This window comes from Centrocercus urophasianus, unplaced genomic scaffold (genome assembly GCF_019232065.1).
Source record: "Centrocercus urophasianus isolate 14NV4802_14NV808 unplaced genomic scaffold, USGS_Curo_1.0 seq_62, whole genome shotgun sequence".
In the NCBI taxonomy this organism is placed as follows: Eukaryota; Metazoa; Chordata; class Aves; order Galliformes; family Phasianidae; genus Centrocercus; species Centrocercus urophasianus.
Genome location: NW_024885222.1, coordinates 124134 through 147439, shown reverse-complemented (window position 1 = coordinate 147439; position 23306 = coordinate 124134). Strand labels below are relative to the sequence as shown.

At 51.2% G+C, this 23306-nt stretch overlaps 2 protein-coding genes across 6 annotated transcripts; both read left to right on the top strand.

Annotated features, from left to right (window-relative positions):
* Positions 1–12: 12 nt before the first annotated feature.
* PSME3 (proteasome activator subunit 3) lies at positions 13–15347 on the top strand. 3 transcript variants are annotated; one of them, XR_006171696.1, is made up of 12 exons: positions 13–131; positions 677–709; positions 1010–1072; positions 1576–1680; positions 1982–2030; positions 2649–2761; positions 3286–3354; positions 3809–3876; positions 4018–4072; positions 4327–4413; positions 4891–5027; positions 15264–15347. XR_006171696.1 is itself a non-coding variant. In XM_042836608.1 (11 exons), the coding sequence occupies exons 1-11, from the start codon at positions 90–92 to the stop codon at positions 4969–4971; spliced, it is 765 nt and encodes a 254-aa protein (XP_042692542.1). In that variant the 5' UTR covers positions 13–89; the 3' UTR covers positions 4972–6303. The 3 variants fall into 3 exon arrangements, 1 of the variants encoding a protein (XP_042692542.1); XR_006171695.1 differs by lacking the exon at positions 15264–15347 and adding an exon at positions 6389–6680; XM_042836608.1 differs by lacking the exon at positions 15264–15347 and having other exon boundaries at positions 4891–6303.
* On the top strand, positions 6770–20657 carry LOC122170018 (membrane primary amine oxidase-like). Of its 3 annotated transcripts, none has more exons than XM_042836599.1 (6): positions 6770–7567; positions 9238–9334; positions 9690–12704; positions 15264–15549; positions 15768–15897; positions 16126–17111. In XM_042836599.1, exons 3-6 carry the CDS (start codon positions 11138–11140, stop codon positions 16408–16410), a joined length of 2268 nt encoding a protein of 755 aa, XP_042692533.1. In that variant the 5' UTR covers positions 6770–7567; positions 9238–9334; positions 9690–11137; the 3' UTR covers positions 16411–17111. The 3 variants fall into 3 exon arrangements, with proteins under 3 accessions (XP_042692533.1, XP_042692532.1, XP_042692531.1); XM_042836598.1 differs by lacking the exons at positions 6770–7567; positions 9238–9334; positions 15264–15549; positions 15768–15897; positions 16126–17111 and adding exons at positions 17577–18681; positions 18860–19145; positions 19726–19855; positions 19985–20657 and having other exon boundaries at positions 9713–9904; positions 10600–11602; XM_042836597.1 differs by lacking the exons at positions 6770–7567; positions 9238–9334; positions 9690–12704; positions 15264–15549; positions 15768–15897 and adding exons at positions 18860–19145; positions 19726–19855; positions 19985–20657 and having other exon boundaries at positions 16425–18681.
* The last annotated feature ends 2649 nt before the right edge of the window (positions 20658–23306 follow it).

The following is a 23306-nucleotide window of genomic DNA, read 5'->3' as shown; positions in this document are numbered from 1 at the left end:
ACCTCACTTCCGGCGGCAGCGGAGCCGGCGGTGGGGTGGCGGCAGGCGCGGCCCGTGGCACGGCGAGACCCGGATTCGCACCTGCCGGTATGGCCTCGCTGCTCAAGGTGGACCCGGAGGTGAAGCTCAAGGTGCGCCCGCTGCTCTCGGCTGCTTAACGGCCCCCCGCTGCTGCCGGCCCTCATCGTGGAGTCTGCCCGGGCCTCGGGGCGGGCCCGGCACCTCCGCGGGGGCCGTTCAGCCGTTTCTCCGCGCCTCCCTAGCGCGGCCCGGCCCACTCCGCCCCGCCGCTCCTCTTCCTCCGCTGTCCGATCGGAGTCTCCTGCTGGGCCACAGCCGGGCCGCGCTCGCGCTGTTTCCGCTCGGTGTGTGCTGCGTTCAGCCTGCGCTGAAGCTGGCGGTCTGCGGCCTCGCGGCTTTTGTTCTGGGCTCCTCGCGCCGTGCGTTGGCCTTTGGAACTCGGCCCGTGCAAGTGAGGGAGGCGCGGGCTGCGTTCGGCTGCTTCTCGTCCATCCTGGGGTCTCCCGGCCCTCCGCCGTGCGCTCACAGGAACAAGTTGGTGCCCGGGGTTTGGACCTGAGGCAGGCTCCATCCGTGCATGGCGCAGCGCCCAGCTACTGTTGAGTTGGGGAATTTTTTAGGACGGTCCTGAACTGTTGCTTTGTTTCTTCTGTAGGTTGACTCCTTCAGAGAGCGGATCACGAGCGAGGTGAGTATCCTCTGAGAGGAAAGAGCTAGCTTGGCACGTCTTTTTGACGTTTGAGTGTCTTTTGTAATCTTAGAAGTGTGCACAGCTTACTTTAGTCATTGGCTGAGATGAGATTATACAGCCTTGTGGCCCACTCCACGTCTCTTTTTCCCTTTGGCTTTGTGTGGAGTTTGTTGGAAGGCAGAACTTATGTGCCCTGCTGTTTCCTGGCTTTGGAGAGTCAATTTTCCTGGTGTTTTTGTTAGCTCATGATGAATTCATGGCATTGTTTCACTTCATAATCTCTTTTTTCTCTATCAGGCTGAAGATCTAGTGGCAAACTTTTTCCCAAAGAAGCTGTTAGAACTCGATGGGTTCCTGAAAGTAAGAGATACGTGTTATCTTCTGTATTCTATTTTATTTTCAAACTGTGTGCTGGAAGGTGATGTGACTGGAACAGATCCTTCCTGTGCATTTATCTTGTGTATATCACCCATAATGCAGAGAAGTGAAGCAATGGCTTTGTTGCGTGCATGTACTGAAACGCTGCTAGCTCTAGAGGGAGTGATTCCTGTTTCAGTTTTCTTCATGTGATCAACACATTTACTGTTCTTATGCATTCAGTAGCTTTGGGCTGTCCTTCATGATGCTATAGGACTCCAGCATGCCCAGTGCTGCAGACAGACAATAGCTTTGATCGTAATCTAGAGCTGGCACTCTGCTCTTGGACAGAGGGAGGTCTTGCTAACAGTCCTATTGTTGGAGTTTTTTTTTGTATTCGTCCTTATTTTGTGTTTGGAGATGTAAAACTTTTGTCATCTTATTGTGCTTACTGTGATAGAAGTCGTTATTTCATAATTAAATAACAAGTATGCATTATTTTCCAGGAGCCTATCCTGAATATTCACGATCTCACTCAGATCCATTCAGACATGAATCTCCCAGTGCCTGACCCAATTCTTCTCACAAACAGCCATGATGGACTGGATGGGGTAAGGTTACTCTCTTGGCTGAGCTCCTGCTTCTGATAATTAAAACTGCATGGCCTGGTCTGTGTTGGATTAGAATATTCTTAGTTAACAAACAGCCTCCCAAAGGCTTTCAGGAATTGGTCTCCTGATCTTGGGAAGTCTGCTGGAGGGTGATGCTGTCCTTCACAGTGTTCCTTTGTTTTTAAAGACGGATGGTTAGAAACCAGGAATGTAGCAGAGGCCCTAATGTTATCCTTACTTCCTCTGCAACAGTTTTATAGCTTACGACTAGTTTGTGAGTAAAACATTTTGTATATTTTAGCCAAATATGAAAAAGAGGAAGCTGGAAGACCGTGAAGAGACCTTTCAGGGTAAGAATCCCCGAGTCTCTTTGTTGCTGCCTGCCCCTTGAGCCGTGCCTTAAGAGAATGAAATGACTTCAGTCCCACTTGCCCTGACCTGACAGCATCTGCTAATTATGCAGACCTGTCTCTGCAGCCTCAGAGCCTGACCTACAGATATTCTCTTGTGGTGGAGTCAGGTTCTAGCTCTTAGAAGCAGCAGGATTTGGATTTCTCTGATCGACATAAGTAGCAGTTGCTTAGGCATAGTGTGTTGATGAGCAGCTGGCCTCCCTATGGATCTATTCTAAAAGCTTTTTACATCTGGAGGAAGACCTCTGGTTTTGGATTAAGCTGAGGCAGAATAATTTCTTACACGTGTGTCAGGAAAATCCTTGCACCTAGGCTCAGCAGGCTAGAGCTCTCCAGTTCTTGTCTAAGTCCGTATTTCCTCTCTTCTTTCCTTTGTGGCAATCACGGCTAGCCCATGCCCAGTTTCCCCCCTCCTCGCTGGTTAGCTGCGTCCTGGCTCAGTGTCCACTGCTAGCCTTTGTAGGAGACATGATGCTCAGGTGGACCTTTAGTCTGATCTTCTGGTGCATCTGTTCCCACATAGAGGTGATGCGTTTGCCTTCTCTGCCACTGTAGGTACCAAAGTGTTTGTGATGCCCAATGGGATGCTGAAGAGCAACCAGCAGCTGGTGGACATCATTGAGAAAGTGAAACCAGAGATCAGGCTGCTTATTGAGAAGTGTAATACGGTGGGTATGGGCTGCATCCCTGAGTTCTGGAGCAGATGGGGGCACTAGAATACTTTTGCTCCTTGTGTGAAGGTTCGCTGAAGGAGCAGATTCCTCTGTATCTTATAAATGATAGTGGTATGAATCCTGCACTTGTGAAGTCTGACAGGTAGGTGCAGGGAAATGTTCCTTTTCTGAGCTCTCAGGGAGTTCTGTAGTACACCTTGTGAAGGAGGATGTCTGTTTTGCAGGCTCCTTTCTTGAGGCTTTTCTTCACCCTCTTGCATAGTAACCAACACCTGCTGAGAGCCACTTGGGCACAATCAGGGGAGCTTCCCTTGAGAAGCTGCTATGCTTGTGTGGCTTCTCAGCCATATGAGAAATTTAATCTACTCAGAAGTGGTGTGGGAGCATGGAGAACCTGTAGGAGTTTATCATGAGCTGCATGGCAAAGACACGGTCATAGGGGGCTTTTGGAAAAAATTACAAGATTTCTCTGTAAAAATCTTGGCAGTGATCAGTTTATAGTGATCTTTCTTCTGCAGGTCAAAATGTGGGTGCAACTTCTAATTCCCAGGATAGAAGATGGAAACAACTTTGGTGTTTCTATTCAGGTAAGATATCATTGGCTGTGTCGTGGTTTTGTATTATAGTGTGTTGTCTTACGTTTCGATACCTGATTTAGTAAATTAGTTTGTTTCTCCTCAGATTGTTGCCGCTGTTTTAAGGCCCATCTCTCTACCTTTTTCTCCTTTTTTCCCTTTTCCCTTTCTCAGGACATGGGTCTGTGGATACCCCTGCCCTGCTAGTCATGGAACTGGGCCAAACCAGCCCGTAAGCCGTTGGCAGGCTGTATGCCCTACTGTGGCAGAGAGCTATGCCCCAAGAGCGTGGACCTCTAGGTTTCTTCCAAATCATTTGATTGTATCCAGTGTCTGCAGTGGTGGAGTTAGTTTAGGTTTTAAAATCCAAATCTGAGCTTGACATGGAACTGCTGAGACAGGGTACTTCTAGAGCCACGATGGCCAATTTCAGTACGAGTGTTTCATGAGAAGGCTTCCTTTGCAGGAGGAAACAGTCGCTGAGCTTCGAACTGTGGAGAGTGAGGCAGCATCCTATCTGGACCAGATTTCTAGGTATGAAGAAACAGAGCTCTCTCTGGGAGTGCTGCTGGGAAAAGTAACCTTTCGGGGAAGGTCCTTCAGCTTTGCAGGGGCAGGTTGTGTCTGGAAAAATCTTGGTACTGTTTGTCTGATTTGTCTCCGTTTTCCTAACAGGTATTATATCACAAGAGCCAAGTTGGTGTCCAAAATAGCTAAGTACCCTCATGTGGTAAGTAAATGGGGAAGTGGTGCTTTACTGTTTATGTACTGCTGCTTTTTGGGACTCTTCAGGCTACTCCATCACTGTCCTTTTTGAGCTAAGGGCGCTGTGGGAAAAGGGTGGGCTATATTAGAGTACAGAATATCTTCATCAGAAGAGAAGAAACTGAAAGGGGGATTCCTTTGTAAAAGGTAGGACCTTCAGTTGGTACATGGAAGCACACCTGAGCTCAGGCCACTTAGCCATGCATCTGTTTCCTGCAGGAGGACTACCGCCGCACAGTGACAGAGATTGACGAGAAGGAGTACATCAGTCTGCGCCTGATCATTTCAGAGCTGAGGAATCAGTATGTAAGTGAAAAAACAGAGCTCTCGCTGGCTCTCCACGTAACAGAAAGAGCCTTTTCGATCCTTCTGCTGCTCTCCCCTTTCCCTATGATTACAGCTAGTCCTGGCAAGAAGCCTATGTCTTTCCTGGTCTGCTTTGGCACTAGCAAGAAGAACTAAGTGTTTATTGCCTCCCCGCCATCTCCCAGAGATGTGGGTGTTTTCAACTTGAGTATTCATGAAAGCTGAGCACAAAATATTCTGTGCACTGCTGTGGGAACCTGCAATCCTAAATTCTTCAGGCAGTAGAAACCATTTCTGTACTCTGTATTGATGTCTTCTTTTTGTGCTTATTTTAAGCAGAAATGTGATTGCAAGCAGGGGTTGAAAGTAGTACCAGAATGAGCTGTGATATTGCTCAAGTCAGTGGTTGTTGTGAATCCTGAATGCTAAGTGACACTCCCCTCCTTCATTTCTGAGTTGTGTTCTCCCTTTTTGCAGGTCACTTTGCATGACATGATCCTTAAAAACATTGAGAAGATCAAGAGGCCTCGGAGCAGCAATGCTGAGACCCTTTATTAAGTGTCAACGTTTGAACTTGAGAACTGTTCAGTCAACTAAAGACCGTCATTGCCTTGGTTTGTTACATGACTATCGAGATGGGAAACTGGCTGGAAATAGTATTGCATTCTTAGTTAAAATCTAAAGAAATTCTCACCTAGTTTTGTGATTGGTTTTATTCAGGTCTCAGGAGCTCTCCCTCCCTCTAGTATCTGGTAAAGAAAAAGGCCTTGCTGCTTTGGGATGCCCTAGAGGCTACTGCAGAGTGAGAGCAGAGCGCCAGCCAGGCAGGAACATTCCTTCATGCCTTTCTTCCTACCTGAGTAGGAGCTACAGTAGAGACCAGGCCCTTGTCGTGTTCCATCTCTTGGCTGGAGACTTCTCTGTGGTCTCTGTGAACAAGGCAGACAGTCTTCAGCACAAGATAAGGCCTGGGTGGTGGTGCAGTCACTGAAAGCCAGCTCTCTTCAGTGCTGGCTGTAGTTGAGCCCCTTTGCCAATGCTCTGCACTGACTTATTTGCAAAGACAGGATCCTGCCCCGTCTGGGTTGGTGGCCAGAGCCACGTTCCAGTGCCACTGAGAGGTCTGTAATTGTTCTGTGGCTTTTTTGACTCAGTAGAGTGTGGCCCATCTGTCTCTGCCTTGGTTCTGAGCAGGTCAATGCAGAGCTGAAGGTGGTGCTTGTCACTGGGGCTGATTGCTGTACTGGCTGGTTGTGAGTGCATGTGGCTTCTGCTCCAATTTGCAAATTGACTAGAGTCACTTTCTTGGTTAAAACCAACTTCACGGGAGTCTTCATGCCTCCTCAATATAAGTTGCTTTTGCCCAGGCTGAGAGAAGGGAGGAGCCAGAGGTCTGATGCTAAACTCCTGGTAGATTCCATGTGTGATCAGAATGCAACCTGCTTTCTTCTGGCAGTGCTTCCAGCTGTCAGGCACAGCAGGCCAGCTGTGACAGTAGTGCTTGGGGTGAGGATGGCCAATTCCCACCTGGTACCGTTGCAAACCTTGTATTCTTTCCCCTGCAAAAGAGCACCCTTGTGTGCCTACTGACTCCTCTAAGCTGCTGGAACATTTCATGGTCCATTACAACCCCCTTTGGAAATGATTGGTTGTGTTGCGTCAGTTTTTGTGTGTGGGAAGTGAACCCATAATGCTGCAGGCTCCAAATTTTTTATTTATAGTATTTCTACTTAAGTCCCATATTCAGGGAATGTTAAATCATTTATTTCTGGAACCTCACTGTTTCCCAGGTCTTGTTACACCCATATATTCTTATTGTGCAGTAGCCTTAATAGTTGTGTTAACTTCGTTGTAACAACAGTGACAAAAGAAATGAATTTTCTCTCTCTCTCTCTTTTCTTTTTTTCTTTTTCTTTTTCTTTTTTTTTTTTTTTTAATTTTGTTTTTGTTTTCTTTTTCTGCTTCCACCTCTAAGAGCCATGTTGTCTCTTGCTGGTTTCCTAGGGATTTCCCCGGAGTGTGGAGGGCCGCCAGCCCTTTCTATAGACTCTTCTGTTGTTGTTTGTAGTGAGTCAACCTTAGTCTTCCCACTAATAAATATTCTGTAACAAACCAACTGCGTTGTAGCTGCTATCTGGGAGCAGCACTCCCCCTTGTGTTTCTTTGTATTGATTTATTTTAATTTGTTGAGCTCTCTTTGCCAGATGAAACTATGTAAACTTTTACCATATCAGGAAATTAAAATAAGGTACTTTGAATTCTTTTAAGCTAGCCCCTTGTCTGTGATACTGAGCTCTTAGAATCGCTCTGCAGTGTTGGTGTCTGCTCTTGGCCATGCCTTTCACACATCCAGTGGTTCCTTCAATATGTTCTCCTCATTCTTCTTTTTGACTGTTGATACTGCTATGCGTGTGCTGCTTTGAAGATTGTTTCTGTTCCTTCAGCATGCCTTATATTAGGCCCAGGGGCTTGAGTTTGATGAGATCTGCCCTGTTCTTGTCCTTTGTGTTGGACTCAGGCTGTCTTGGGTCCAGGTATAACTGGACAGGTACAAGTCATTTGCATGATGGTGTTCTAAGAGCTGCAACTCACTTCACAGCTGCCCCTGCATCTGTGCAGAGCAGATGTCTGCAGTGTTGTAGGACAGGCATCTGAGTATCATACCTGACAAGTGTATTCAGAGGATGGTCTGTTATTCTCTTGATTTTACTGTGCGTGCAGTACAAAGGAGACATGGGCCAACGCATCCTCAGCGTTTCTCAGAGGCATGCTTTTGTTCTCGTTCCTGTTCCTCAGCATGTGTGGCATACAGCCTGGGCTGCAAGGACCTGCTCTGCAGTGTTCAGCCAAGTGGCATTCATTCCCCAGCTTCCTGTCTGTGAGCTGCTGAAGTCCAGCCTGTTCTGGTTTGTGATAGGGAGGCTGTGTCCCTCACAGCTTGGTTGCCACTAGGTGGGGGCTGTGATCCAGCCTGAGGAGCACTGGGAGGCTGGGTGAGACCTGGCCTCCTGGCCGACCTGTCTGCAAAGTCTTCAGCCTCCAAGACGAAGCATAAGCAGCAGCTTGTAGACAGCTGTATTCTGCCTCCTGCTGGGCCACTGTGCTTCCTGTGGAGTGGAAAAGTCCTGGTGCCCACACTTGTTGGTGAAGATGGGTAAGGAACTGACAGCACAGGTCCCTGGGGCTGAGGAGGCAGGAGCTATTGCTGAAAAGATTACTGTTGGCATTGCTCAATGCCGTATGGCAGAAGAGGTCCACCTTGATACGGCCAGGACAAAAGGAGCCCACAGCAGCCCTGTGCCAGCAGTCCTGTGGAAGGATGAAACATCCAGCACTGCTGTGCTGACAGGTGTTGGTGAGAAGCACGTTTCGTGCAGAGGAGCAGGGGAAGGTTTATTGTCTGGGATCCTCACCCCTTGGTGCAGTGGTTTCTGCTCTTCTTTCCCAGAGAAGCGGCAGTGTGCTGTCAGGACTCTAACTCACAGCTTCTTGAGACATCCCAGCTTGCATTTGCAGTGGAGATTAGAACTTTGAAATAAGAATAAGTGCACAGCAGTTGTGTTCAGACAAAAACGCTAGCCAGCATGAGTAAGTGTCAAGCAATTTCCAGCAGTCTGTTTTACACAAGCTGACTGTGAAAGGTGAGAGAGTGGGAGGTTGAGTCTGAAGTTTGACTTGGGATCTGCTTGGGATGTACCCATGTCAGGAAAACTGGCAAGAATTTGTGTGTGCTCAGTATACTCTTTACCCAGCTGCTTGGCAGTCACTGACTCAAAAGGCTGCCTGTCTGTGCTTTGGTTCCTATAAATTTGAGGGACTATTTTTGCCAGCTCTACCTTTCTATGTGAGCAAAGCACAGCAAACTCCCAGCTACTGTGCTTTGTTTGGAAGATACTGGCACTTTACTTGACGTGTTGCACTGACAAGCAGTGCCTAAAAGCAACCACATAGTCAAAATAAACTGGTATGATGTGAATTCTCCATGTTAGGTAGGGAAGAGTCATGGGCTAATTAGACTGGGGAAATGAGCTGTGCACAGTTGGTTGGTTTTTTTTGTACCACGCAGCTCATAAACAAGTCATGCTGCTATTAGTGAGATGTGTCATCTTCGAAATTCTAGGCTAGCTTTAAGTTGCTTCAGGGTCCTTTTGGAGAAGATGCTGTTCCTGTGGTATGTGTTATACTTAAGAGTCCCTCAACATTTTTTATCACTTGCATGTTGATAAGGGTTTCTCATCTCTTCAGACTCAAATAATTGCCCTGCTTCCTGAAATGTCTGCTGAAGGATAGCAATGGATTTAGTTCTTGTATTTGTTCTGGAACAGAACTCCCAGAAAATACAGGCTGATTCTTGTTACAAACTGTAAAAGTCTTCAGCTTGAAAGGTACAGCAGAAATGGGCATCATTGAATGACACATGATATTAGACATGACAGCCTTGGCACGTACCCTGCAGCAGGACAGAGGCAGCACAGAGATCAGTTAGTGCCAACTAATTGAGCAGACCCAGGTTGTGTGCTGTGGATTTGTTCATCATGTGGACATCATTTGACTGGGGCTTCTGTTCTTTTGTTGCATTCCAAATCCCCAACGTGCACAGAAGTGTTCCCACACTGTATTTTCAGACATCTGACAGACAAGCTGCAGGGTTGAGTTGTCATTTGTGGGGCAGTGTAAGGCCTGTGAAGTTTATCCAGTTCTCTTAAATTACTGCTGCTTAAAAAATGACAATCTAATTGCAGCTTGTGCTTTGGCTTTTAGGAACATGAGATACAGCACCAATAGGCAAAGTTGAAACTAAATTATCTGCTATTTTTGCCACAGGGAAATGTAAAGGTAGATGTGCTTTGTGCAGCAGGCTCAGCCCAGCTGTGCAGAGGTGTGCTGCAGCAGAGGCCAGTTAAATTCCTGGAGGCAGGAGGTATGTCTTGACTCTGTTCCCAACCTTCAACAGTACAAAAGCACTTCCTCTCTGCACTTTAAGTGAAATGGAGTACTGTGTTCTAGGCTTTACACCAAAAGGGACTTTGTCCTTGGGACCCAACGCAAAGTAACCCTTAAAGCCTTGTTGACTTCATAGCTGGAATGCTATCTTGGAATTCAGCACTACTTTTACTTAATCTAGGGCTATTCAGGCATCTGATTCTGCTGTTAGAGATCAGTGGAAAGCTGATGGGACAGGGTACCTCTAAAACCTGTAGATATTACAGCCTGTATTGCCAAAGCTCTTTTATCATAGGTCCTATCTCTTCCCACTACTTGCATCTTTGTCACAGGGTTCTCCTCTTCTGGTCAGCAGCTACATGAGATGACTACTGTGGCTTTACTGGTGCAACAGGCAGTGAGCAGAAGGGACTCCTGCTTGCATGAAGTGACTCTGCCTGCATGGCTGCAGCTGAGGTTAAAGAAGGTTGACAGCTGTCCACTGTGGTGAAGATAATGTAGGGTGTCCTAAAACCATCTAGCTGCCTGCCTGCCAGTGCGATGTCTGGTAAGTGTGGCTCAGGAAAGGCTGAGTCTAGGGCAAGACCCGGAGCAGAGGAAGAAGATTAAATGGTGCTGCAGGCTGGGATAGCCTGCCACTGGGAAACTCTGGAGGAAAAAGGGAAGGCCAGGGTGAGGTGAGGTGAGGCTGGCAGCAGGAATGGAAATGTTGGGTTCAACCTCCAGCTGTGGTTCTCTTGGATTGCTTGTATTTCTCAGCACCAGCTCAGGGACAGGCAGGGACTGCAACTGAAGCAGTGTGTCTTGTCTGTCTCTGGTGTTTGCTGTGTGGCAGCAAAGAACCCCCCATCCTGCTCGGCGATGCTGTGAGGACAGCAGAGACTTTGGGTGGCAATGGCTGAGGGAGCTGTCACAGCCTTTGGGAGACACGCTGGAGGTGGCTGCTCAGCCTGTGCAGTGGGACAGCAGGGGGCTGCTGGCGCTGCCTGTGTGGATGCCACAGATCAAAGGCTGTCCTTGAGGGAACTTCTCTGAAGCTGCACCGCAGTTTACCTTAGAATTTGAGGCAGAGGCAAAACTTACTTGAACTTGTTCCAGTGGAATGATGGGGATTAATTAGTTAATGAATACTCAGAGATGCAAACTAAGAGCTAGTTGTTCATGCTGCACCGGGGCCAGTATATCGTCCTAAACTCCAGCTCTCTATGCCTGCCAAAGTTTTTTTTTTTTACTACTACACAGGTGGATGTGTTTTCACAAAGGCTTCCACGTAGAAGATTTTAAAAACTAAAATAGAAAGTAACTCCAAGTTTGAAATCATGCTGCCAGGGAGAGTGTTTGCAAGGAAGCAGCCTGATAAACAAGGAAATTTGACAAGTTACAAAGAGGTGAAATTCTACAGTGTGGCAACAATTCCCAGTCTGTGAGAGCCTCACTGTGGTCCCAACCACCTTGGTATGACTACAGGATTGTCGTTATTACAGCCTCAGGAAACTGGGCAGGACTGAAAAAGTAACAGTGATGTGAAGTTTGTCTGAGTCACTGACTGCATCCCCCGTGGTTCTCTCAGGGCAGCAGCTCTTGGAAGAAGGCAGAGTAGGATGCAGTGAGTGAGAGCTGTTCTTTCTGCTCACCACTAACTTCAGATCTCCTCCCCTAGCCTCTCCCAGTCTTTTGTACTTTCCTTGCTACTCCATCCACTGCAGCATAAACTGGCAGAAGCAGCAGCACAAGCCCTGCTCCAAAAGCGACTCAAAAAGCCTCGAAACCAGCAGCAGCCATGAACATGAAAACCATGGTTGTGCTGCTCCTCCTGGCCCTGGCCACAATCTTTGCCCTCGTCTGCGTGCTGCTGACCCGGGCACGGGCCCCCAGCTCCTGCCAGCAGCAGCCCTTGGCGCAGGAGGAAGCGGACGACGGCCGCAGCCGGATCTTTGCCGACCTGACAGCCGAGGAGCTGGCCCAGGTGGTGCAGTACCTGCGGGTCAGCCTCGGGGTGCCGCTGGCTGATGCAGCGCGTGCCAAACCTTCCGACAACTGCATTGCCTCCGTGGACGTGCAGCTTCCGGCCAAGGCAGAAGTGCTGCGGTTCCTGGATGCCGGAGGGGCTCCCCCGCCCCGCGAGGCGCTGGCTGTGCTGTACTTCGGGGCCCAGGCAGAGCCCAACGTCACCGAGTACGTGGTGGGCCCACTGCCGGCACCGACGTACCACCGGGATGTCACGGTGCAGAAGTACGGGGGGAAGGTGCCGTACCACCGCAGACCAGCATTGCCTGCTGAATACAAACAGGTTGCTGATTTTTTTAAAAAACAGGTGTTCCCTGCAGCTCCATCCTTCATGGACCAAGTGATGGAGTATGATGGGGCCAACCTGGCTGCTGTGACAGCTGCTCCCCGTGGATCCCGGTCTGGAGATAGGCTCACCTGGTTTGTCATGTTTCAGAATGTGAGTGGGTTCTTCCTGCACCCGATGGGGCTGGAGGTGCTGGTGGACCACAGCAGCCTGGATCTCACACAGTGGGCCGTCCACAGAGTCTTCTACAATGGCCAGTACTACAGGGACATGTCTGAGCTGGAGAGAATCTATGTGCAGGGTGGTGTCCATGTGGAGAAGGTGAAAAGAGCACCGTGGGATGGGGACTTTTCGTCTATGAGGCCCCGAGCACCGGTGGCCGCGACGTTCCCCTTGCAGTATGAGCCCCAGGGGCCGCGGTACAGCATCAGGAACAACCTCATCATCTTCCAGGCCTGGAGCTTTGCCTTTGGAATGAGTGTGATGACGGGCATGCGCCTGTTTGACATCCGGTACAATGGGGAGAGGGTTGTGTACGAGATGAGTGTGCAGGAGGCGATGTCAGTGTATGGCTCCAACTGCCCTGGCGGGATGTCAACCCGCTACATGGACAGCAGCTTTGGCATTGGGCGCTACTCCTCACCCCTGGTGCGTGGGGTCGACTGCCCGTACACGGCCACCTATGTGGACACACACACCCTACATGAGGGCTTGAGCTACAGCAGGAGGACGGCGGCCCTCTGCATTTTCGAGCAGAACCTGGGCTCCCCTCTGCGGCGCCACTACTCCAACCTACAGTCGTCGTACTATGGTGGGATGGTCAACTCCGTGCTGGTCCTTAGATCCATCACCACTGTGGGTAACTACGACTACGTCTGGGACTTCATCTTCTACCAGAACGGGGCCATCGAAGGCAAAGTCCAGGCCACAGGGTACACGAGCTCATCCTTTTTCCATGGGAATGGTCTGCAGTATGGCAATAGAGTTTGGGAGCATACCTTGGGTACAATTCACACCCATTTTGTCAACTATAAAGTGGACTTGGATGTGGGAGGTAGGTCTTACCTCCCTTTCATTTATGCCATTATAATGGGGAATGTCTCGGGGGGGATTCTGGTCTCTGGAGTCCCTTGTGGTTGCTGTCAGATCTCTGCTTTTTCTGTCTCCCAACCTTTAATTGCGAAATTCTTTTTCTGTGTGTGTAGTTGTCTGTCCAGGTAATGGAGTTACAGGCAGAGGAAATTGTCTGGGAGCTCTGTATTCATCCTAGGGAAAGTATGAAAAGTAGCAGCTGCAAAACATCTGTGTTTCCTTGAGGCCCCATGTCTGGCGCGGTGCATGTTGCCAAAAGCGTGGCCAGGCAGACGGGGCAGGCACAGCCCTGTCTGCAGCACAAGAGGTGTGAGCTGGCTCCCGCAATGCCTGGTGCTATTCGTGGCATCCTCTCATGTCTTGGGGAAATCCGTGCTCTCCTGTGTGGTGTGCAGCACTGACCATCTGCACATCTGTCCTTCCATCCCTTTCAAGGAAATCTGTGTAGCTAGATCCTGAGCCTGTGTCTCATCGGCTATTGCGAGGAACCAGAGTATTCCTTGCTCCTGCATGTGGGGGCATGGGTTCCTGTGGGAGCAGCTCTCTGCTGCAGTGAAGGGCTGAGTGCTGCCCTGCAGTGCATACGGGCTGAGCACATTGGGTTTATTTTCCCTCCCAGGCTGATCCAGATTCTGCAAGTCAGGAAGGCATTGGGGCTGCACTGGAGCAGAGGGCACCAGCCGGTGGTGTGGGATATTTTCTATTGAAACCTGCTCCTGTAAAAGGGGTGGGAAATGTTTTACATATTCAGAGAACCAGCAGGATCCATCGGGAGGTTGTGGGCTGCCTGTGCCCAAGCCCAGCAGCAGTGCAGCTCCACGACTCCTGCTTCATGTAGCCTTGATTAATGCTGCTTTTCGGCATCACGGTCAAAAACAGCTGAATCTGATCCCCTTCCTGTGAACAAGGCTTGAGAGCATGCTAAAGCAGCTAAAGGTCCATTTATGTGGCTGCTGTATCTCTGCATTCCCTGCTTTGTTTGCACACCTGGAGCACACCTTGGAGCAAGAGCAGTGGAGAAGATTTATGTCGAGGCCCAAGCAGGGGAAAGGACGTGTTTATGCTGAACGGAGTACCAGGACTAGAGGCAATGCAGGGTGCCTGAGGGGTTCTCCTACCCCCTGTCTTGCTGCACGAGCATAGCATCCCCTACACAAGGCCTGCTGGAAGGCCTTCAGAGAAGAGGGGCTGGAAGTGAGACAGGAAACAGAAGGATCTGAATTAATGTGGTGGCAGAAAACCAATATGGAGCTGTGAGACTTCATCTTCTACCAGAACAGAACTGTCAAAGCCAAATTCCAGGTCACGGGGTATATGAGCTCCTCCTTTTTCCATAGAGATGGTACAGCAGTAGGATTTAGGATTCTGGCTACAATACGCACTTGTCCTGTCAACTTTAAAATACATTTGGATGTGGGGGGTAGGTCTGGGTTTTGTCTCTTTCGGGCTCTCTATGCGTTCTTTCAGACTCCCCCACTAGTTTTTCTTCCCACATGTGAGGTAGGTGATGTGCTCTCATAGAGAGCGTTAAGGTTGTTTTTTTTCCTTTGCAACTTCTGTTTCAATCCGTCCTTGTGCTCCTGTTGACATTTCATATGCTGTAAACTACCACCATGTATTTTAAATTTGTTTGTTTCTCATTGAGAAATGCCTAGAAACTTAATAACTACTCCTTTTAGGATGATTTTAGAGTCCTTCTGGAGTGGAGGAGGGGAAAAAAAAAAAAAAAAAAAAAAAAAAAAAAAGAGGAGGGATTGCAAAATGAAAGAAATAGGGAAAAGACAGGTGGAATCTCAAACTGTCACTGGAAGGGGAGGGATGGAATTGGAAGTTTTTGTCCACGTCACAAAAAAGATGAGAAGAAGCACAACAGTGGCTGCATGGGCCCATTTCTATAGGTCTCAGCCTCTCATGCTGTCTTCACCTGCAATGCTGGGGCTTGGTCCCAAAGCTCTGGTCAAACCTTGCAGGTGCTGGAGGCTGGCAGAAGTTTGCTGCTGGGGTCCTTCATCATCTCTTGGCCATCCTATCACTAGATTTCTTTGCTCTTGTGCTGCTCCTGTTGCTGTGAGCCCTTGGCTGTTGTATCATCTTTGTGGAAAGACCAGAGCTGCTCCATTTTTGTAATGTGCAGATGTGCTCAGAGCCCATGCTCTATCTGGTGCAGCCTTGCAGGATGCATTCTGGTGAGCAGAAACACGGTGCTTGGGCTGTCAGGTGCTCGGGTTAATCAGACAGGGCTCATACCAGTTCTTCTGTCCTTGGAGAGGTTCCTTTTCTGCTCTCTCATCAAGGACGAGAGTGCACAGGAATGGCACCATATGACACAGTGCTGTGTTTCACCAGCTAAACAAACTTGCATTACAGAGCATGGCATGCCATTGCGCAGTAGAACCAGGGAGCAATAGTTACTCTTGTCTGCAGGTAGTGGTGATTGGAGCCTGGGGTGCAGGAAGGGTCAATGGAGAGAGTGGGATCTGACTGCAGGAAAGTTCTCAGCTGCTTTGCTTTGTCCTCCTAGAGGTGAAGAACTCTTTGGTGGCCCATGACATGGCATTTGAGGTGGCACAGGCTCCCTGGAACCCAGAGCAGCAGATTGAGCGTCCACGGCTCACTGAGAAGGCCCTGGACACAGAGGACCAGGCTGCCTTCCGGCTCCACTCCACGATGCCCAGATACATCTACTTTGCAACCAACAAAAAAAACAAGTGGGGCCACCAACGTGGCTACAGGATTCAAATCATCAGCTTTGCAGGGGATCACATTCCCGAAGCCAGCTCCATGGAGCGGGCCATCAGCTGGGCAAGGTCAGACTGCTCTGATGGGGTCACTGAGTACTCTGCAATGCCTCCAGCCTCACTGGCTGAAGCGGTGCTGCAGGGATGCTTCCTGTGGGGAGGGAGGGGGTTGATGCAGCCCGGTACTTTGGTTACTCCATAGGACCAGCCTGGTAATCTGCAGGCTCCAGGGAGCAGGCTTTAGCTCTGCCCTGCCCCCAGGGTCCTGTCTCTGTCCTTGTCCCCAGGTACAAGCTGGCTGTCACCAGGCGGAAGGAGGAAGAACCCACCAGCACCAGTGTCTACAACCAGAACGACCCTTGGACCCCCACTGTCGCTTTTGCTGACTACATCAATAATGAAACTATCACCAATGAGGTGAGGAGGGGCTGGAGGCATGGGCTGCTGGTGCCGGCCACACCACCTCACACATTGCTCATGGGATCCACTGGGACAGCAGCAAAGCATGCGGAGAGTGGGTTGGAGCGTTGCTGGGCTGTAGGAACATGGGCTGTGGGTGCCCACTAAGGTACCCTCTGTTCTCCTGTGCCCCAGGCACAGATTTCAGTCAAAAATAACTGCACTCATGTACCTCCTCCTGCCTAGGATCTTGTGGCCTGGATAACTGCTGGTTTCCTCCATATCCCTCACTCAGAAGATATTCCCAACACCTTGACGGTGGGAAATTCAGTTGGTTTTCTCCTGAGACCCTACAACTACTACGACTTGGACCCCTCCATTTACTCACCTGATGGCGTGTTTTTCACCAGCGAGCAGAACTTCATGGCATGTGAGGTTAACCCCATCACCTGCCTGTCCCAAACTGCCTCCTGCTTGCCAAGCTTCCCCCCATTCACCTATGATGGATTTCAAAATATCAGCAGGCTTTAAAGGTCCAGGAAGCAGGATTAGAGGCTGACTGATCTCCCATGGATATTCATTTCTTTTAGTGGCATTTTCTTTGTTTGCAGTTCTGTAACAACTTCACTTTTTATTGTGGCTTTTATAATGTAGTGATCTGTATGAGTGAAGCATGCTGCCCAGAAGAGATCTGCAGAGTCTCTGCTAACTGCTGCATGCCAGGGGTAAAAGTGAGGAGAACATGCTCTTCCTCTGTTGTAGCAACAAATGCTGTGTAGTGCCAATGTCAGGTTAAAAAAAAAAAAAAAGAAAAAAGAAAAAAATCCAGTGCTATTCTGCCTGTCTTGTTTTACGCTTCCAGCAATGGCTGCTGGGGGGGTCCTGGGGCACAGTGTTCAGCGCACGGAGTGCGAGGAGAAGGCAGTGCTGGGGGCACACTCCTTTCTCCCCGCTGTCCGCCTGCGCCCTCCTTGTGCCGCAGCGAAGCCTGTGGGACAAACAGGGAAGGACGGGAGCAGAGAGTTCATTTAAAACTGTGGTCTGCTGGAGGAAGCAGAGCAGAGTTGCCTTTTATGGCTTCCAGCAAATCGAGAGAGCACTGGGGTGTGCCCTCCCTATGAGCTCATCCAGGCCATCCTCTCTTCAGAAGACAAGGGAGAAAAAACGCCCAGCCCACCAAATCCAAGCTGGGAGAAGCAGCGACTCAAAAAGCCTCGAAACCAGCAGCAGCCATGAACATGAAAACCATGGTTGTGCTGCTCCTTCTGGCCCTGGCCACAATCTTTGCCCTCGTCTGCGTGCTGCTGACCCGGGCACGGGCCCCCAGCTCCTGCCAGCAGCAGCCCTTGGCGCAGGAGGAAGCGGACGACGGCCACAGCCGGGTCTTTGCCGACCTGACAGCCGAGGAGCTGGCCCAGGTGGTGCAGTACCTGCGGGTCAGCCTCGGGGTGCCGCTGGCTGATGCAGCACGTGCCAAACCTTCTGACAACTGCATTGCCTCCGTGGACGTGCAGCTTCCGGCCAAGGCAGAAGTGCTGCGGTTCCTGGATGCCGGAGGGGCTCCCCCGCCCCGCGAGGCGCTGGCTGTGCTGTACTTCGGGGCCCAGGCAGAGCCCAACGTCACCGAGTACGTGGTGGGCCCACTGCCGGCACCGACGTACCACCGGGATGTCACGGTGCAGAAGTACGGGGGGAAGGTGCCGTACCACCGCAGAGCTGTCACTGGTGTGGAGTATGCAGCCATCAACGAGCTCATCCAGAAGGAGCTGAGGAAGGCACCACGCTTCCTCGCTGCATGCTGTGCATCTGATGGAACGGACCTGGCCACTATCACCACTGCACCCCGTGGCCTCAAGTCCGGAGACCGCACCACGTGGTTTGTCCTCTTCCATGGCGTTGCTGGCAGTGGTTACTTCGTCCTGCCTGTGGGGCTGGAGGTGCTGGTGGAGCATGGGCCGCTCGATGTCTCCCAGTGGTACCTGCGCCAGATCTTCTACAATGGACGCTACTTCCCCAGCACCGCTGAGCTGGAGAATGCATTTGTGACCAAGTCGCTGAAGGTGATTGTGGTTCAGAAGCCCCAGGAAGACATGGTGCTGGGCTCCATGAGACCCCTCCGCTCACCTGGTGCTCCGGGGCCACTTCAGTTTGAGCCCCAGGGGCCACGGTACAGCGTCAGGGACAACCGTGTCACCTACCACGGCTGGAGCATTGCTTTTGGCATGAACCCCAACACTGGCCCACGGCTCTTCGACATCCGTTTCCGCGGGGAAAGAATAATCTATGAGCTGAGTGTGCAGGAAGCCTTAGCTCTGTATGGCTCCAACTGCCCTGGGGGTATGTCCACCCGCTACCTCGATGGCAGTTTTGGCATCGGCAGATTTGCCTACGAGCTGGTCAGGGGTGTTGACTGTCCCTACATGGCCACCTATGTGGATCGGCACTACCTGTCTGAGTCAGATGTCCCCAGAACCAACCAGAATTCACTCTGCATTTTTGAGCACGACACTTCCCTTCCTCTGCGGCGGCACTTCTCTGATGCACATTCCTTGTACTATGGAGGGCTGCGGAAGAACACCCTGGTTATTCGTGCTGTCTCCACACTCATTAACTATGACTACGTCTGGGACTTCATGTTCTACAGCAATGGGGCTGTGGAGGTCCGGGTCCATGCCACTGGCTACATCAGTTCCTCCTTCCTCCATGACCAGGGCACTGACTATGGCAACAGAGTTGGGCCACACACACTGGGGACGATGCACCTGCACCACATTCACTACAAGGTAGACCTGGATATTGATGGTAGGTCTCATCTTGTGCGGTCACTAGGGCTTGAGAAGGTCATTGGCCCCGTGGGTGAGCGCTTTGCCTACAGACATGCTCTGTATCTCAAAATGCCGCTCTTTAGCTGCCTTTCTTGGTGAGATGCAGCCCTACCCAGGGTGTGGAATTCAAGGGGATTCTCCCTTTTACTTCACAGGGCAGCTGAACTCACTGGAGTCCCATGACATGGGGTACCAGACGGTGAGCATCCCCTGGAGCCCAGAGAACACCCTGCAGCAGCCGTTCCTCCGCCGGGAGAGGCTGGAGAGAGAGAATGAGGCGGCATTCCTCCTCAATGCCTCTCTCCCCCGCTACCTCTCCTTCACTGGCCCGAAGCCCAACCGCTGGGGACACCTTCGCAGCTATCGAGTGCAGGTGGTCAGCTTCCCTGGGGAGCACCTGCCCACCAGCAGCCCCATGGAGAAAGCCATCAGTTGGGGCAGGTAGGTGGGGGGCTGAGGCCGCAAGCTGCAATTGTGCTGCAAGCAGCCTAGGCATGCAGTGCGTGGGCAGCCCTGTGTTCTGCACCAAGGGGACCCACTAATACCCGTCCTGCGGGTGCTGAGAAGCTTCCCAGCCACCCATCCCCAGCCTGATCCCCTCCTGCTGACAAGCCTGTCTGCAGGGAAGGGTTAAATAACAAGCTCGTCTACTTCTTGTCTCTGACAGTCCCTACAAAAATTGCTCAACGGCATCTGTTCAGAGTAGTTCCCAGGCAGGAATCTGACCCCAGATAAGTTTAATTTAGAACGATCACATGTTTTCCCAAGGGCTGCATTGGTATCTGTAGGTCTTGACTCCTCTGCGGAAGGACAGGATGCTTCTTGGAAAAATGTTTTGGAAAACTGCAGTGCTGGCTTGCGGCCAGGGTGAAATTTAACGGCCTGTGTTCTGGGGGAGGTTGCATAATTTAGACCTAAAGTCAAAGCATTGGACTGACAAGTCCCATAGTTCTGGAGCTGCCACTTGTGCTGCGCCCATTCTATGCCCTGCCTGGTGTCACAGTGCCTCCTGCTCTAACAGGTACAAGCTGGCTGTCACCAGGAGGAAGGAGGAGGAACCCACCAGCACCAGTGTCTACAACCAGAATGACCCTTGGACCCCCACTGTCGCTTTTGCTGACTTCATCAATGACGAAACCATCGCTAACGAGGTGAGTGGGAGTACTGAGCTCCATAGGACTGCTTGTGGCTGGGACTTCATGGTCACAGCGGGTGGGGGAACAGGGCTGGAACGGTCGGTGCAGCTGATGAGATGCTCTGGTCTCCCCTCTCTGTCCTAGGACCTGGTGGCGTGGATTTCTGTGGGGTTCCTTCATGTTCCTCATGCTGAGGACATCCCCAACACAGTGACTGTGGGGAACAGTGTCGGCTTTTTCCTGAGGCCCTACAACTACTTTGACGAGGACCCCTCGCTGTACTCGCCTGACAGCATCTATTTCAGCAGCGAGCAGGGGATAGGGGCGTGTGGAGCCAACCCCCTCGCCTGCCTGCCTGCAGCCACCTGTGCCCCACGCCTGTCACCCTTCCAATACGGCGGCTTTGTCAACATCAGTCTGGGCTCCCCATTTGGTGGGCACTGATGGGGTCAAAGAGGAGGACAGGTGCTGGCACAGACAGCCAGTGTCTAGCCATTGGGCTGCATTCCTGGAGGGCCTTCAGTGGTGGAGGGAGTGCAGCCAGCTGGCTGGGACCTGCCCTGCTCACTTCCTCCTTCAGGTCACGGATGTGAGGCTCTATCCTACCGCGGTAGTCAGGTGCCTCTGTGGTGATGGAGCTGCCCTTGGAGCTTTGCTGTTTGGTGACTGCTCCTCCAGGTGATGCTGGGTGCCAGCTGCTGTGGCAGCACTGAGCGCTGGGAACAGTACTGGGGATAAGGATGCTGCACAGGATGAACATGCTGTACGATGGCAGCCTGGTGTCCAGCTAGCTCCAATAAAGAAGCACGTTAGTGCATTTTCTGACCCATCTCTTGCATAGCTCATCAGCATGGCTTCTGATGATCAGATCCTGGACGCTGGTGGTGTTATGAGGCTGTATTGGTTTGCAGGCATTCGCCAGAGAGGGCAAAGTTTCAGTGGTGGGCACAATGCCCAGCATGGCCATGTGAGTGTACACTGGCTGTACTCTTGGACCCTGTGTGCTGGCAGGACCCTTCTGCAGCAAAATATGGGATAAACAAAGGAATTAATGTGTAATAGCTGTATCAAGCTGGATTAATTGGTTCTGCCTTGGCTGCTGGCTGGAGCCTTGTTCTCACTCCCCAGCTTGGGGTCCCTTGCTCCAGTGCCTGCACAGCCCCAGCTTGCAGGAGCATGGAACCCATCCCCACTGCACTGGGCTGGGTCGGGGCTGCGGTATGCCAGGATTCTGTGAGGTTTGTCTCCAGCCCTGGCACATAGCAGGCAGTTGGCTGCTGTGTCGCCAGGAGCTGCAAAGGGATTTGCCCTCCCCAGGGGCTGTGACATGATGACCTGCACCTCGGATTGCAGCAGAATGGAGGCACTGCAACATGGGGAAGTGATTTGGGGTGGGATTAGTTGCACTGCATGCTCAGATGATGCCTGGGGGTATCAGTCCTGGGAGCCTGGGGGAACAGATACCGTGCTCCCTGTGCAGGGACGTACTCCTGTGTGTTTACAGACACTGCCTGGACTCTGACCACATGCTGACGCAGGCAGTGGTGACCTTGTTTCCAGCCCCAGCACTGCGATGAACTGAGAACCTTCTGGATGAAACCTTGGTGCTAAGGGGCAGCCAAGCGTGACAGTGTGCGCTGCGCGTGCCTTGGCCATGTGTGGTGGCTTGGGAACCGTGGGGACGCCGTGTCCTGGAGCCAGCTGCTGTCACTGCAGGGCATGCAGCTCCTGGGTTGCCAGCTCATCTGGCTGTGACTGTAGGGGAGCCATTGTTCCCATTCCAGTTCCTGGCCTCTCCTAAGTGCAATCCCAATTTTGTTGCTGTGACTCTTTCCAAAGGGGCTGGAGTATGCTTGTCCTGCTTGTCCCCATCCCCCAGTTCCTTTTGCTCCCATTTCCTACAGCGAAACTTTTGAGGGATTAATTGCTAACTGTTTCAAAAGATATTGGATGTGGGAGCCAAGCCCATTGAATTCCTTTGTGCTGGCCAAAAGCTCTCAGCTGAGGACACCAAAATGAGCTGCTGAGGAATTTGGTTTTGCAAGAGTAATTCTATTTCTGTGCAAACTTCTGCTCCATTTTGCGTGCTGGGAGTTAGGATGCTGTGCTCTCCCTCAAGCGTGGCTTTCCCTGCCAGCACAGAGCAGATGTTCTGGGGCTGGACCCTGCCAGCCTGCACCAAGGTTTACCTGTGCTCACACTTCCCTTCCTTGGGAGCATCAGAGCAGCCCCAGCTCATCAGGACACCAAGACTCAGCTGATTGCAGAGTGCTGATGATGCTGCTGCTCTGCCGTGCTATCTCCAGCCTCTTGCTGCTCTGCACCTCAAGGTAGATCTCTAAATATTTTCACTGCCCTAGATAAATTGGTGTTTGCCAATAAAAACAGTCCTTCCTGGGCCTGGCAGCTGCAAGACATCATGGTGGTCGCTTGAGGCAGGGGGCAGGAAGAGGGAGGACGCTGCCCTGTGCCTCCCGCTGCTGCTGGACACAGCCTCTGCATTGCGTCAAACTGCACCATGGAGCAGTTCAAGGCTCCTGACCTGAACTTTCTAGAGGAGTGAGAGATAAGTGGTACATTTTCACTGGCTGCTAATCATTAACACTCTGCTGTCTGCTCCTGCTGTGTGTACAGCTGTGTGCCTGGGGCTCTGGCCAGGTGCCTCATGCTGCTCTGCTGTGTGTCCCTGCAGCAGCCAGGGATGGACAGCTGGATTTGTCCTGCTGGACTGACCCCAGTGTTCCAGGATCCTGTGGATAGATCTGTGTTACCCACTCACCCTTAACTCCCAGAGAGGAACAGGAAAATAGATCTGTCAGAGCTGCATGGCTGGGGTGGAAAGATGACAGGCAGGGACCCTGTGTGACAAGGGATGTCTTCAGCTCCATCTGCATTTCTGAGGGCTGGCAGGGCTGGAAGGATTAACCTGGGGATGTGCTAGTTAGGATCCTCTCCCTGCCTGTTTTGCACAGGTACTGAAATCCTACAGATCTTGGGGAAAACACTGCTGGCAGCCAAGACCTCACCAGGCCTTGCTCTGGGGATCTCCTGAAACAGCATGGGAAGTTTCCTGCTGAAGAGAGCACTGGTTGTGTCAGCCTGTCAGACTGTGATGACAGTGCTTTCTCATCAGGTGCAGGTTTCAGAGGGGGTCAGGGTATTGGGCAGCCCCTGCTCTATACAGAACCTGATCCACACAGGGATAGGATAAATGCTATTCCATCCCTCTGCAGGTATTCAAATCTCTCCCCTGCTAGTGAACACTGGGGTTCACTAGCAGATCAGGTTTCTTTTTTTTTTTTTTTTTTTGTGGGGGAGCTAGACAGAGCAGGGGCTGCAGAATCCCCCCCGAGTAATGGGGCAGTGAAGAGTTAAGGCTCCTACAGGGCATACCCTATGTCGCCCTGCAGCCTGTTTTTCCCCTTTTTGCAAGTTGTTCCAAGCACGTTTGCAACAACCCGCCAGT

Bases quoted from the DNA above. Each gene is read 5' to 3' on its own strand.
- PSME3 (XM_042836608.1), top strand. From the start codon at position 90: ATGGCCTCGCTGCTCAAGGTGGACCCGGAGGTGAAGCTCAAG. The intron at 132-676 runs GTGCGCCCGCTG...TTTCTTCTGTAG, and splicing joins ACCCGGAGGTGAAGCTCAAG to GTTGACTCCTTCAGAGAGCG. The intron at 1,073-1,575 runs GTAAGAGATACG...ATTATTTTCCAG, and splicing joins AACTCGATGGGTTCCTGAAA to GAGCCTATCCTGAATATTCA.
- LOC122170018 (XM_042836598.1), top strand. From the start codon at position 11,138: ATGAACATGAAAACCATGGTTGTGCTGCTCCTCCTGGCCCTGGCCACA. The intron at 11,603-17,576 runs GTGCCGTACCAC...TACGGGGGGAAG, and splicing joins TGCAGAAGTACGGGGGGAAG to GTGCCGTACCACCGCAGAGC. The intron at 19,146-19,725 runs GTAGGTGGGGGG...CTGCTCTAACAG, and splicing joins AAAGCCATCAGTTGGGGCAG to GTACAAGCTGGCTGTCACCA.